Below are 15,144 nucleotides of genomic sequence, written 5' to 3' on the forward strand. Positions count from 1 at the left end.
TCTGTAACAGAATGGAGGCTTCCCTGGTCAGTTTTTAGATCATCCTTGCTACCACAGTTTTTTGGAAAGATACAATATACTGTAGCTTTGGACAACTAAAAAAGTGTTGCTACAGCTCTCAAGAACATAGCTGCCCTGAATAAGGCTGGGTTTAAGTAGAGAGACTACTGTCTGGAGGACAATGCTAACTCACGTGTTTACAGGTGTGGGTGGGAGGGGCTAAGGCTTAAGAGATGGGTGGGGCTAAGGCTCAAGAGGGTGTGAACTATGCTGAATGGGCGTGAACAAGGAAGAGCTCTCTAGGAAGTGTGAAAATCTCATCAAAATCTTTCAAAAGGCATTTTGTTATAATTGTCTCTTAAGTGGGATAACACGTTTATCAACTTTTAAAGCAGCATAACTTTCCCATGTCATAAAATGCAAATACATTTATACATACATTTGATATAAGCCTCAATAGAGAAATCGAGACACAATTTACAATAACAATAGTTGTTTGTTGGTCAGGTTTGTCCCATAGATTTATTTGTCCTTAGAAGTGAAGCCAGAGGCGAGTGGTCTGTAGCAGTAACCAAGACAATATTGTTGTGTTGTTTAGTGGTGAGTGAGAGGGATCAGCTGTCCCTTCTCCAATTATGGGGTCATCGTGGGGTCTAGCTGTTTGACAACGGGCCACAGGGACACACATAAACACCTCTTCCCTCTTAAATACTCTCATCCTCAGATATCGCTCTCCTTACTCTTGTTTCAGATATATATATATATATATACAAGATGAGTCACTGTCTCACACACGTTGTCTCATGCAGAAGACACACATACACTCACACACACAGGTCCTGACCCTGTTTTTCCTCTCTCTCTCTCTCTCTCTCTCTCTCTCCCCTCTTCTCCTTCCCCCCAGGAGAAGGATCTGAAGGTGAATCAGGAAGCGTCGTTCGCTGTGCAGCGTAATGGGGCGAGGGGCGTGGTCGATGCTAAGGTCCACACCCCATCTGGCTCAGCTGAGGAGTGTTACGTCACCGAGCTGGACAGTGGTAAGATAACCCTGACTTTAATACACATCATACCAGTCCATAGAAAAATAGAGTTATGGTAGCTCTCCTCTCCTCTCCTCTCCTCTCCTCTCCTCTCCTCTCCTCTCCTCTCCTCTCCTCTCCTCTCCTCTCCTCTCCTCTCCTCTCCTCTCCTCTCCTCTCCTCTCCTCTCCTCTCCTCTCCTCTCCTCTCCTCTCCTCTCCTCCCTTATTCTTATAACTCTCTTCTATTATCTCCAGACAAGAACGCGATCCGCTTCATTCCACGTGAGAACGGCGTGCACTCCATTGACGTCAAGTTCAACGGCAGTCACATCCCCGGTAGCCCGTTCAACGTGCGGGTGGGGGAGGCAGGACAGGCTGGAGACCCAGGCATGGTGACAGCATACGGGCCTGGACTGGAGGGAGGATCTACAGGTACACACTACACCTTATCTCTTCTGACTCCAACTTTACAGAGGAAACCCCTACTTTCAACAAATGTTGTACTGTCAAAGGGGGGTTGGAAGCCAGGGTCAACCATGGTGCAGTTTAGGCAGAGATCTCCCCTTTTGAAGGAGGGATGGATCCTGTCGGGTGGCCTTGGTCAATGCCTTGGTCAAAGGCACAACAGCAGGAGATGGCATCTAGGATAACTGTACATATACCCCTGACCGTCTGTCTCTCTCCCTCTCCCTCTAGGCGTGGCCTCTGAGTTCGTAGTGAACACGTGTAACGCGGGGTCAGGTGCCCTGTCTGTGACCATTGACGGCCCGTCTAAGGTCAAGATGGACTGTTCCGAGTGCCCCGATGGCTACAAGGTTATCTACACTCCTATGGCCCCCGGCAGCTATCTCATCAACATCAAATACGGAGGACCCAACCACATAGTGGGCAGCCCCTTCAAAGCCAGAGTCACAGGTGTGTGTGTGTGTGTGTGTGTGTGTGTGACACGTGTGTCAGATCTTGATGAAAAGGATGTTTGATGTTTTCGTTATGAAACGAGACTAGGGTTGCAAACGGAGGGTATATTACTGGAAGCTCTCTACGTTTACTAGTAAACTATCAGAATGTTGGTATCTTTAAAGGATTTCCTGTAGTCTATCATTAGACATCTAGTGGCCCTTTTGGGTACTGTCTGTAATTATCTCTGGCTTTATCGCATATAAAATATATTTAAGTAGTTAAATAAGATGATTTATCTAATTAAAAATGTAATGACAAAGCTGTGAAACATTAACCTAAATATAAACCATCAACGTAGTGAAAACCGTTGTTGTTTAAACTAAGGGTTTCAGCATGAAATATCCTCTGTATACTTGTTTACACTTTTATTTATTTGACTATGTCATTGTGTTTTTGTTGTCAATGTTTTGGTGTCAAACTGGTGGCAGTCGTGAAAAAAGTCAATAGTTGGATGAGTTGCAGAGTTAATTGAAAATAATGCCATTGTTGATTAAACGCTTTTTTCATTAATTAGCCTATTTTCTCTTGAACCATATGGTCTATCTACTAGAAACTCATGGACAATATGGACACAGAGATAAAAAAGGAATAATATATGAATAATTGTATTTATTTATTATTCAAGTATAAATTACCAAAATTCCTATAGATTGCCATCGATTTTACATTAATTACCAAAATGACTGAATATTTCTGACTTTGGTAAACTACCGGTAGCTTTGCAACCCTAAACAAGACACTCTCTGAAAAGTTAGAAGTTCCTCGAAATGATGTTATAAATACTTAGTAAAATAAATACTTAATACTGAAATGTTACGTAAATGTTATATAAATCTGTTTACTCTCATCGGGATTGTAGAATTAGTAGTCATGGAACACAATGCTGAAGGCTGGGGGCATTCTCAGAAACACTGGCAGAATACAGCTCGATGTGAAGTGACATAGAATCCCTCTGAGTACTAGCACTCTTAGCTAGCTGTATGAAGATGGATGATACAGCAGAGTTCTTCTAAGCAGGGTCCCACCCTCTCATAAGAAACCCCCATCCATGGTGTTTTAGTCCAGTGTTTGTGTCTGTATCGAGGAGGGGAGGTGTTAGGTTATGTAATGTCTGGTTGGAGTCGTGACTGCAGTTCTTTTGTAACATGTCTGCCTCTCTCTCTCTCTCTCTCTCTCTCTCTCTCTCTCTCTCTCTCTCTCTCTCTCTCTCTCTCTCTCTCTCTCTCTCTCTCTCTCTCTCTCTCTCTCTCTCTCTCTCTCTCTCTCTCTCTCTCTCTCTCTCTCTCTCTCTCTCTCTCTCTCTCTCTCTCTCTCTCTCTCTCTCTCTCTCTCTCTCTCTCTCTCTCTCTCTCTCTCTCTCTCTCTCTCTCTCTCTCTCTCTCTCTCTCAGGTACCCGTCTGTCCGGTGGTCACAGCCTTCACGAGACGTCCTCGGTGCTGGTAGAGACGGTCACTAAGACTTCCAAGGTGGCCGGAGCGTACAGCTCCTTATCGTCCTCATCTAAACTGACCTCAGATGCCAGCAAGGTGGTCTGTCGAGGCGCAGGGCTCTCCAAGGCTCTGGTGGGACAGAAGAACATCTTCAATGTAGACTGCAGCAAAGCAGGTGAGATGGATAGGTTACACACACACACACACACACACACACACACACACACACACACAATCCTTCTATGCCACGTGTAACCTTGTATCTCCCCTCCTCCAGGCTCTAACATGTTGCTGGTGGGAGTGCACGGCCCCACGACCCCATGTGAAGAGGTGTACGTCAAACACATGGGCAACCGCCTCTACAACGTCACCTACACTGTCAAAGACAAGGGAAACTACATCGTTATCGTCAAGTGGGGCGACGATAGTGTCCCCGGCAGCCCCTTCAATGTAGCTGTGCCTTGAAGGAACTTGAAGGAACACCCGACCCCTGACCCCCACCACACCTTGCTGCGTTGCACCGCTACACTCCTCAGTGGACTACTGTAGAACCGCCTCTCTCAACATGCACTAAAGAATCCAAGAATCAGATTTCAGCCTTAATTTAAAGAATGTGCCAAAAGCTTGTTGTATTTAACTCTGTTACTGTTTTTAGAGTGAAGTTCTAGGTGACTAGTGTGGCGTCATAGAGATGGGAAGAGGCGACTGCCCTCTATCCAACCCTATGTGTACTGGAGACATGCTCCAAGTCATGTGATGTTGGTCTAAGTATTTTGACTGGTACAAGATCCTGTCCCGCCAATAGAAAGGGATTATTGTGTAGCAATGAAATGGCTTAATGTGTGAGTGTTTAGGACATCAGATAATTTGCTTATAAACAGTATTAAAGTGTGATATTATATGATTTTGTATGCTTAAAGACATTTGAAAAGGTATTTTTATTATATTAACCAATTCCTTGGTAAGTCTTTGCAGACCTAATAATAAAGATTTAACTGCTACCTTGGCAGAATACGAGTGGATTTATTTACTGTTTTTGATTGGAATATGGTGAAAAACATATTTCACATGAAGATAATGTTTACAGTAGGCTACATACAAGGGTAAGACTCTCTATGATATACACTCTACACAATGTATTATAAACACATGTCCAATGCTTTGTGAGTGTTATAAATAGGTGTTTAAAGTACTTAATAATATTTACAAAATATTAAACTGGACTGAAAACAATACATCTGTGAACTGTGGCACATTGAAGCCTATGATTGGTCTAGTTATGTAAGGGACCAAGGGGATTGGATGCACTTTTTTTTTAAAGAAACAGCCCTCAAGATTAGAGTGGAGCTTTGGGAGCAACCAGCACTTTTTAAAAGAGACTGGATTCCCACTAACCGCAGGGGTTCCAGGATTATTTCCAGCAAAATCAAACTGTTTTAGAGACTGACAGACAAGGTCTGGTAGGGCTCCAGTTCTTCCTGTCAGAATAAGCAACAGAGGACTTGGAAACCATATCAACTCCTGCAGAAATGGCACTATGGGTATTGTGAGTAACCTAATTTATGTTCCTTTAACGTCGCCTTCTAGTGAGTTCATACAAACTGTCATCTCCTACTATTCTGATAGATTGGAGACTGTCAGAAAACATGGTTTTAAACGTTAATAATTTGGTTGTTATTCCATTGGTTACCTCGAGGCAGATGCCCCAGGGATAGAGTGGCCCACACGTTGAATATGGAGCTTTTAAATGTTAGCGCAATCACAAGTAAAACCTTTCTCGTGAATGACCTCATTACAGAGCGCACATTTGATTGGATGTTTCTCACTGAAACATGGCTGTCATCAGACTGTAGTGCTGCTCTTAGTGAAGCGCCCCCTCCCCGAACTACAGCTTTTCATACTCTATCAGAAACGCGAAAAAGAGTGGGTGGACAGCCTACATTTCTACTCATGCTCTCAGCTGTAAGGACATTTCGTTTGGTGACTTTAGGTCTTTTAAGCATCATGCTATACTGTTTAAATGTCAGCCACCAGTACTGGCTATAACCCTGTATAGGCCACCAAAGCACTGCCCCACTTTCTTTACTGATTTCTCTGAACTATTGTCTATTGTCCTTGAGAACTATGATAAAATCATTGTGTTGGGCGATTTTAATATTCATGCTGACAAAGAGACTGACTCCAAGACCATTGAATTTATGAATCTTTTGAGCTCTAGGGATTTTATCCAACATGTTACTGTGCCCACCCATAACCGCGGCCATACTCTGTGCCTGGTTATTACCAAGGGGCTTTCTACTGGGCCCACCCATAACCGCGGCCATACTCTGGGCCTGGTTATTACCAAGGGGCTTTCTACTGGGCCCACCCATAACCGCGGCCATACTCTGGGCCTCTTTATTACCAAGGGGCTTTCTACTAGGCCCACCCATAACCACAGCCATACTCTGGACCTGGTTATTACCAAGGGGCTTTCTACTGGGTCCACCCATAACCGCGGCCATACTCTGGACCTGGTTTTTACCAAGGGGCTTTCTACTGGGCCCACCCATAACCACGGCCATACTCTGGACCTGGTTATTACCAAGGGGCTTTCTACTGGGCCCACCCATAACCACAGCCATACTCTGGACCTGGTTATTACCAAGGGGCTTTTTACTGGGCCCACCCATAACCACGGCCATACTCTGGGCCTGGTTATTACCGAGAGGCTTTCTACTGGGCCCACCCATAACCACGGCCATACTCTGGACCTGGTTATTACCAAGGGGCTTTCTACTGGGCCCACCATAACCACGGCCATACTCTGGACCTGGTTATTACCAAGGGGCTTTCTACTGGGCCCACCCATAACCACGGCCATACTCTGGACCTGGTTATTACCAAGGGGCTTTCTACTGGGCCCACCCATAACCACGGCCATACTCTGGACCTGGTTATTACCAAGGGGCTTTCTACTGGGCCCACCCATAACCACAGCCATACTCTGGACCTGGTTATTACCAAGGGGCTTTCTACTGGCATATCCTCTATTGTTAATGTTGCTTTATCTGATCACCACTGTGGATTTATACTACCTTGTTGCCCATAGCACACGGTAATAATGAATACATTATTGAGAAACACTATCTTACCTTTGAAATTGCTACAGATTTTATTGAGTGCATGAACAATACTCCACTACCTATTCTGCCGTCCTCTTGTGATGATTTAGTTGATAACTTTAACAGCAAATTAAGGGCAACCATTGATGCCATAGCTCCAGTAAAGTTGAAAAGTCCACATCCAAACAGAGAGCCCCTTGGATGAGTGAGGAAACTAATCAATTAAAGAGAAATTGCAGAAAGGCAGAGCGGAAGTGGAGAAAGTTTTAGAATTAATTTTAAGATTCTTCTATTGGTTTTTAAATCAATCCATGATTGTGCACCCCAATACATGTCTGACATGCTTTTAAGTTATGTACCCAGTAGGTCCCTCAGGTCCTCTGGCACTGGCCTTTTAACTATCCCAAAGCCTAGGACCAAGAGGCATGGAGAGGCAACCTTTAGTTACTATGCCCCCAGCCTCTGGAATAGCCGCCAGAGAACTTGAGGAGGGCCGAAACTGTGGACATATTTAAAAGAGATCTAAAAACATATTTTTAGCTTTGCTTTTCCTTAGGGTACTTGTCAGTCGTTCAGTTTGTGTCATTCCTTTGTTTTTATCTTATGTTTGTTGTGTAGTAAATATTTTAGCTTTTATTTTCATTGTTTTTTTATTTGTTTTTTTCCTGTAAAGCACATTGCGTTACATTCCATGTCTGAAATGTGCTGTATAAATAAAGCTTGATTTGGTTTGAATGGAGAGAGAGAACGTTCTCCGCTGAGTTTATAAAACTGTAAACAGAGCAGCGTGGTAGGTGTATTTTATGTACAATGTTGTCAACAGAATTAGGTGGCTGTTACTCCAGTCCTGATTGCAGAATACAGCCTTTTGACAGCATGTACTAGAGTGGATTTAATATACACTTGCATTATTTCCTTCATTTGGTGATCGGAATTTAGGCTGTGACAACAAAAAGGCAGCAGACAGTATGACAGTATGTTTTATCAGGGTTATTTGTAACTATGGAAATGATTTTGTCAAACAGATTATGAACTCAAAAGTGCAAGTTTGATTCTAGAGTAGAGAGGTGACAATGAATATAAAAATTATTTGGTTAGATGTAGGTGGAAGATTTATGTCATCTTGTCTTCGGGAGATTTTATTAGCAATTGACTTTATTTAGTCTGATCAATTGTCATTCTTAACAAGGAGCTAAAGTAAAGGGTAATTCATGTCCTTGTCAGCTAGAACCCTACTGTTATTCCCCACACGTACAGTGTTTTATTATTCCACTTTTTCCCAGTGTTGCTAGTTTAATCACAGTCTGATATTGTAAGGAGTGCGTACTGGCGGCAGAGAAGTCAGGCGCAGGAGAGCAAAGACTGCGTACAACGGCGCAGTTTAATAATAAAAATCACCGTGAACAAAACAATATATATATATACAAATGAGACAAAAACCCTTCGCACGCCAGACATAATGTGCACAAACACCTACAATGACCAATTCCGGACAAGGACATGGGGGGGACAGAGAGTTAAATACACAACATGTAATGAATGGAATTGGAACCAGGTGTGTGGGAAGACAAGACAAAACAAATGGAAAATGAAAGGTGGATCGGCGATGGCTAGAAGACCGGTGACGTCGACCGCCGAACGTCGCCCTAACAAGGAGAGGGACCGACTTCAGAGGAAGTCGTGACAGATATGCTTACTGGTGTCTTTGAAAATGAGTTCTAAGAGGCTATGTATTTTTGCAGTCATTCATGGACAGTTTTGAATATGTCCTACAAATAAGCATTGGATATGAAATGCTCCAGGTCTAGAATATAATTGTTGACATATTAGCACTGTGCACATGCTAGGCAGAGATGGTAGGGGGACTCATAAACTTACTAGGCAGAGATGGTAGGGGGACTCATAAACTTGCTAGGCAGAGATGGTAGGGGGACTCATAAACTTGCTAGGCAGAGATGGTAGGGGGACTCATAAACTTGCTAGGCAGAGATGGTAGGGGGACTCATAAACTTACTAGGCAGAGATGGTAGGGGGACTCATAAACTTACTAGGCAAAGATGGTAGGGGGACTCATAAACTTACTAGGCAGAGATGGTAGGGGGACTCATAAACTTACTAGGCAGAGATGGTAGGGGGACTCATAAACTTACTAGGCAGAGATGGTAGGGGGACTCATAAACTTACTAGGCAGAGATGGTAGGGGGACTCATAAACTTACTAGGCAGAGATGGTAGGGGGACTCATAAACTTATAAATGCATAATATTTTCTCTATGTGGAGTAAGATGATGTCAAGGATCTTCAACTAGTAGGCATAAACCAAATAAATCTAATAAATATCCATATTCTTCATAAAGGTTGGGTGATTTTGAGAAATTAATTGTTATAACAAGAACATTTTCAAACACCCAGAACTTGGGAAACATAGATCATGGGTGGGAAACATAGATCATGGGTGGGAAACATAGATCATGGGTGGGAAACATAGATCATGGGTGGCCAACCTTCCTGGTGTCACATCTGCTCCTGCCACGCCCTCTAGTGCTCATCCGGTTTCTCCTTGACCTGCCGCCACTCCCCCAGTGCTCTCTCCCTCTCTGTGTGTGTGTGATTGTGTGGGTGGAGACAGGTGTGCTGGAGTCAGAGAATATCCCCCACCAGCTGCAACCTGTTCCATAATCAAGACCTCTACAAATACTCAGTCCTGCCACTTCCACACTGCCAGATCGTAATCTCTGCCCAGTCAGTCCATGTTTCTAGACGTTTGTTTCTATTGTGCCTGGTTTCCCTTGCCTGACGCTGTTTTCCTCTCGGCTACAGTTCTGCCCTCTCTGACTCTGGTCCCTGTCTCCAGTCCGACTTCTCATCTGTCCTGCTACTCTGTCCTGGATTCCCCACTCTACACTCGCTTGGATTACCCTCCGGACCCACTTACCCTGTCCCAACACCTCTCGCTCCAGCCTCAGCCTCTGCACTTGGTTTCCGACAACCCGCCTGAGTTTCCCCTGGCCTGCACTCAATCTTCCCCTCGTGTTTCAATAAATACCTTGGTTACCTCATCCCAGTCTCCTCGTCTGAGTCTGCTCTGGGGTTCACCTGTTCCACTCCGCGTGACACCTGGAGAGCAAGAAGGATTTTATTTCAGCCTTATTACCAAAATACAAAATGTTTGTGTCCTTACCTTGAAAGCAGTCTATGGACAAGGAGACTGCAATCTATGGTTTGGTTACCCACTGCCATCAACCATTCATATTAGTATTTCCTGTGCAGTGCATTCACACTGACCTTCCCACTGTTTCTCCCATCAGCCTGTCTCCACATCTAATTTCATTACTATCTGAAAAAAGTGTCAAACCACCTAATAAATGTTTAAAAAATATCAGCATACTTAAAATGTAATCCCCAAATAAATCTCAAATGAACAATGTCGTTGAATTTTGAGTGTTCATTTATTTTTCAAAGCATTCTGAATAAACCTGAACTGTGTGTTTTTACCACCCTGGTCATAGGCCAGCAAATTAGCTTTAAAACAGTACAATTTTCCTGGGACCCCCATCTGGGAAACATCTCACTCAACTTTCCTCAAAAGTTGGCAGCACTGAATTAGGAGGACAAACACAGTAGACCTAAGCTGATCATAGTCTTCAGCTTAAATTTTGCTTGAATTCTTAAACATGTTATATTTGTAGCTATACTTTCAATCATCAAATGCATGAATGAAAAACAGAATAGCTTGCTTAACTTATCGTGTGCGACCAAGCCCAACCGGCCGGCAGATGGCACTATTATTATTCATTTTGCGTCGTCTATTATCTGCATCCAACTGGCATATATGCAGCCGGCTATACGCTCCTGTCCCCGGCGACCGACTCATACATTAAAACATCCTCCATTCAGGCATGAAAGGCCATCGAGATCCTCCCCTTCAACTAGGTTTAATGGCGAGCCATAGGAAAAGAACCATGGAATAATATGCATATTTTCTTAGGAATGGATCCAAATGTTCGGAATGGTTACCTTGAGATACATGGAGGAGGGTCATCCTTTTTCAATTTCAGTCCAGGGGAAGGTTTAGTATATTGTATCTAGTCTAGGGGGGGGGGGGTTAGTATATTGTATCTAGTCTAGGGAGGGTTTAGTATATTGTATCTAGTCTAGGGAGGGTTTAGTATATTGTATATAGTCCAGGGGGAAGGTTTAGTATATTGTATCTAGTCTAGGGAGGGGTTAGTATATTGTATCTAGTCCAGGGGAGGGTTTAGTATATTGTATCTAGTCCAGGGGAGGGTTTAGTATATTGTATCTAGTCCAGGGGAGGGTTTAGTATATTGTATCTAGTCCAGGGGGAGGGTTTAGTATATTGTATCTAGTCCAGGGGGAGGGTTTAGTATATTGTATCTAGTCCAGGGGAGGGTTTAGTATATTGTATCTAGTCCAGGGGAGGGTTTAGTATATTGTATCTAGTCCAGGGGGAGGGTTTAGTATATTGTATTTAGTCCAGGGGAGGGTTTAGTATATTGTATCTAGTCCAGGGGGAGGGTTTAGTATATTGTATCTAGTCCAGGGGAGGGTTTAGTATATTGTATCTAGTCCAGGGGAGGGTTTAGTATATTGTATCTAGTCCAGGGGGAAGGTTTAGTATATTGTATCTAGTCCAGGGGAGGGTTTAGTATATTGTATCTAGTCTAGGGAGGGTTTAGTATATTGTATCTAGTCCAGGGGAGGGTTTAGTATATTGTATCTAGTCTAGGGAGGGTTTAGTATATTGTATCTAGTCCAGGGGAGGGTTTAGTATATTGTATCTAGTCTAGGGGAGGGTTTAGTATATTGTATCTAGTCCAGGGGAGGGTTTAGTATATTGTATCTAGTCTAGGGGAGGGTTTAGTATATTGTATCTAGTCCAGGGGAGGGTTTAGTATATTGTATCTAGTCTAGGGGAGGGTTTAGTATATTGTATCTAGTCCAGGGGAGGGTTTAGTATATTGTATGTAGTCTAGGGAGGGTTTAGTATATTGTATGTAGTCCAGGGGAGGGTTTAGTATATTGTATCTAGTCCAGGGGGAGGGTTTAGTATATTGTATGTAGTCCAGGGGAGGGTTTAGTATATTGTATCTAGTCCAGGGGGAGGGTTTAGTATATTGTATGTAGTCCAGGGGAGGGTTTAGTATATTGTATCTAGTCCAGGGGAGGGTTTAGTATATTGTATGTAGTCCAGGGGAGGGTTTAGTATATTGTATCTAGTCCAGGGGGAGGGTTTAGTATATTGTATCTAGTCCAGGGGAGGGTTTAGTATATTGTATCTAGTCCAGGGGGAGGGTTTAGTATATTGCATCTAGTCTAGGGGAGGGTTTAGTATATTGTATCTAGTCTAGGGGAGGGTTTAGTATATTGTATCTAGTCCAGGGGAGGGTGATGTAATTTGTAATTGATGAAGTTTCTATATTTCTTACTGTTTTGGAATTATTTGCTTATTAGGTAATGTTTGTTGCTGTTGCTTTTAGGCTATAAATTATTGTGTGCCCGATGCTGCTCCTCACAGCCAGGCCTGCTCATTAGGCAGGATTTAGGCAAGGGCGGCATTTAGACCAGGGTGGCATTTAGACAAGGGCGGCATTTAGACCAGGGCGGCATTTAGACCAGGGTGGCATTTAGACCAGGGCGGCATTTAGACTAGGGTTGCATTTAGGCGAGGGCGGTATTTAGACCAGGGTGGCATTTAGGTGAGGGCGGCATTTAGACCAGGGTGGCATTTAGACCAGGGCGGCATTTAGACCAGGGTGGCATTTTCTGAGCTAAACTGACCAAGATGAACCTCCAACTACAACACATAAAACCTCACATAATTCGGCCGTTTTTGGTCTCGCATAGGGCGGCAAAATTGCAAGGACTGGCCCTGCTGCCCCTCACCTCTGATTATATGCTTGGCGCAATATAGGCTATTGTGCCTGTAGGCTATTTAGTGTGGTTTCAATCAAACGAAGTGCAGGCTCGGAGAAACACAGAATAAAGTTAGATTTCTAAAATAGCTGCTGGGATGGTGTAAATTAAACTGGGCTGCATTTACATACTGCAATGGATATTCCAACCCTGAGCCCCGGCCTGCTCTGCTCTTGCTGATCAAACACTGTTTTGTGTGCTGCCTAATCAATGGCTGTGCTGTGTAGGCTTACAGTGGCAGTTCAGGAGGAGAGTCAAAGGCTTCTTCCGATAAAAAAAAAAAGATTGTTCTGTTCAGTTTGAGAAGGAGAGCATGACGACGAGGAGGACCGGATGTCAACTTTGATAGATAACTACTATTATAATAGATTTTTATTAAAAACAATATGTTTCTTGCCGTGATGTATTTATCAGAGTTATTGACATCACAATAAGCCAGCATCGAGTAATTTACATTGTGGCGCTGAAACTTGAAGCAGAGGCAGCAGGACAATCAATCGGAAAGTCAATCGGATAGTGGGCAAATTCATTTAAACCGTCTACATTTTAATTAGACTAACAACCAGAGGGCTTTGTGTTTATTTCTTCCTATTTAAGAAATAAGAGGTAGGCCTACCTGTTTGACAGACGAAATTAGGCTATAGGCTGCTATATCCATATGTTTGCCGGTCAAATCCTCCATCCACTTTTAAATAGTCTACCTCTGTTTCAGTGAAGGGTGGTTAGGTTAAAACCAAGACTTGAGGTGGGATGAGAGGGTATGCCATAGTCTTACCTTTTATTAAAGAAAATGGCAAAAAGCTTAAGATTTTAAAGAAAATAAAAAAAGGATCCGATTACATAAAGTGATCTATAACAGCGATTTGTTCCTCGATGCTTTATGCTAGAAACAAGCTGTAAAATAACCGGGAAAGACATGATTTCGATGCATTATGGGAATATCATTGTTTCGTTTCTTTGACATTGAGGCTGAGCTACAACTTTCTGAAACCGAGGAGACCAAAAATAGACTTTGCTTGGGAAGTAGCCTAATCTAATTATGACACTATACATTTATTAAGCTATTCACTTTCTGTAAAATAGAAGATGATTAAACCCAGACAGCTTTTAGGTAAACACATGTGATCTTTTCTCGTTGGGCCACGAAAGAAGAGTAGCCAGCAGTTAAAGCTAACATTTTTTTGTTGCGTCGGTAGGTCTACTTTGTCTGGGGTGGAAAGGTAGGCCTTGCTTTAGATATGCAGTTTTAGAAACTGCTCTTCGTCCCATTGGCAGCCAGGCGGTATCACATCCGGCCGTGATTGGGAGTCCTATAGGGAGGCGCACAGTTGGCCCAGCGTCTTCCGGGTTTGGTTGGGGTAGGCCGTCATTGTAAATAAGAATTTGTTCTTAACTGACTTTCCTAGTTAAATAAAGGTTAAATAAATAAAATACATGGCACTGCAGGAATATTGACTGTGCAGGGCTGCGGGCCAGAAGGTTGTGGGTTCGTAGACCACCGTGGACAAGAATAGATGTAGAAAGATGTCCTTCGTAGTAAAAGCATTGAATGAATCTATCATCGTATTTGCAGGTACGAGAATGTTACATATTAGCATCATATTTTTTTAATACCACACTAAATTACCGAAATGATAGTCTAAGAATGGAAAGATAGATAGGCCTTTGTGTTAATTTTATCATATTTCTCCAATGCCATTTCAGTGTGTCTTGTTTGAAACGAAACTGACCCAGTTGATAAATATTTAAATCTGGGTATAGGGGAGGGTCACTTATTTTTCAAGTAGGGGTAAACAACAGACTGCTGCAACCTGATTGGCTGAACATCAGGAAGTAACATTAGCCATTCTAGCATGGTGGTGGAAATGTTAGTTTTATTAAGACAGTAGGTATATTTTTCATTTTTTACTCCACCGGCTCGCCATTAAAGCTATTTAAGGAGGAAATCGACGCCATTGCAGCCTGAATTTAGGATGTTTTATGTATGCCTACAAGTCGGTCGCCGGGGGACACGAATGTATAGCCGGCTGCATAGACGCCAGTAGGACACAATGACGAACCACGTAAAAGGAATAATAACGCCATCTGCTGGCCAGTTGGCATAGAGCGACCACAACTCTCATAGTCTACGTTTTATTTACATGTAATCAATCAAAATATTCAACAATATACAAACACTTGTTTCATATATTCATAATGTTTTAATAATAACTCGTTGTACTTTGTTAAATGTATCAAGACAGAGAGATTAGCTAAATGAAACAAATAGGCCCACTCTTGAATCAATTCGGTTGCGCAAACACACATTTCCCATGCTCGTCTAACCACAGGGTGGCAGTAACGTACCTCTGCCTCCTCCAGCTGCCCAATGGGCCTGAATAACAGGACATAACCTAACTTCTTTTAATCGCAGTTAACTAGTCTATAAAGCACAGGAGGTAGAAAACTGTCCAACCATACAGATCCATTTCCTTTGTATCTATAATTAATCCTGCTGAATGTGTGGTGGAGGATGATATGTCTCTCAGAGTGGGTGTTGTTTCAGGTCCTATTTGTTTTTGAGCAAAGGCACAATTCAACCATACAGACAGGATGCAATTAAGCTTTAACATGATGCTGTGCTTTGTGTGTGTGTGTGTGTGTGTGTGTGCCCTCACCCTGTGCCCACTGATCAGTGATAACAGTTCCAGAT

The 15,144-nt window shown here is 42.9% G+C and overlaps 1 protein-coding gene across 1 annotated transcript in view; it reads left to right on the forward strand.

Annotated features, from left to right (window-relative positions):
- Window positions 1-4,421, forward strand: part of LOC120066495 (filamin-C-like) — a 40,795-nt gene extending 36,374 nt beyond the window's left edge. Inside the window, exons 39-43 of the mRNA XM_039017908.1 lie at window positions 905-1,037; window positions 1,277-1,453; window positions 1,718-1,936; window positions 3,372-3,587; window positions 3,690-4,421. Of these exons, the coding sequence (XP_038873836.1) occupies window positions 905-1,037; window positions 1,277-1,453; window positions 1,718-1,936; window positions 3,372-3,587; window positions 3,690-3,877 (933 nt within the window). The 3' untranslated portion in view covers window positions 3,878-4,421. The remainder of the gene's footprint in view (window positions 1-904; window positions 1,038-1,276; window positions 1,454-1,717; window positions 1,937-3,371; window positions 3,588-3,689) is intronic.
- Window positions 4,422-15,144: the final 10,723 nt, after the last annotated feature.

The sequence above is a fragment of the Salvelinus namaycush genome, chromosome 21 (assembly GCF_016432855.1).
Source record: "Salvelinus namaycush isolate Seneca chromosome 21, SaNama_1.0, whole genome shotgun sequence".
Classification (NCBI taxonomy): domain Eukaryota; kingdom Metazoa; phylum Chordata; class Actinopteri; order Salmoniformes; family Salmonidae; genus Salvelinus; species Salvelinus namaycush.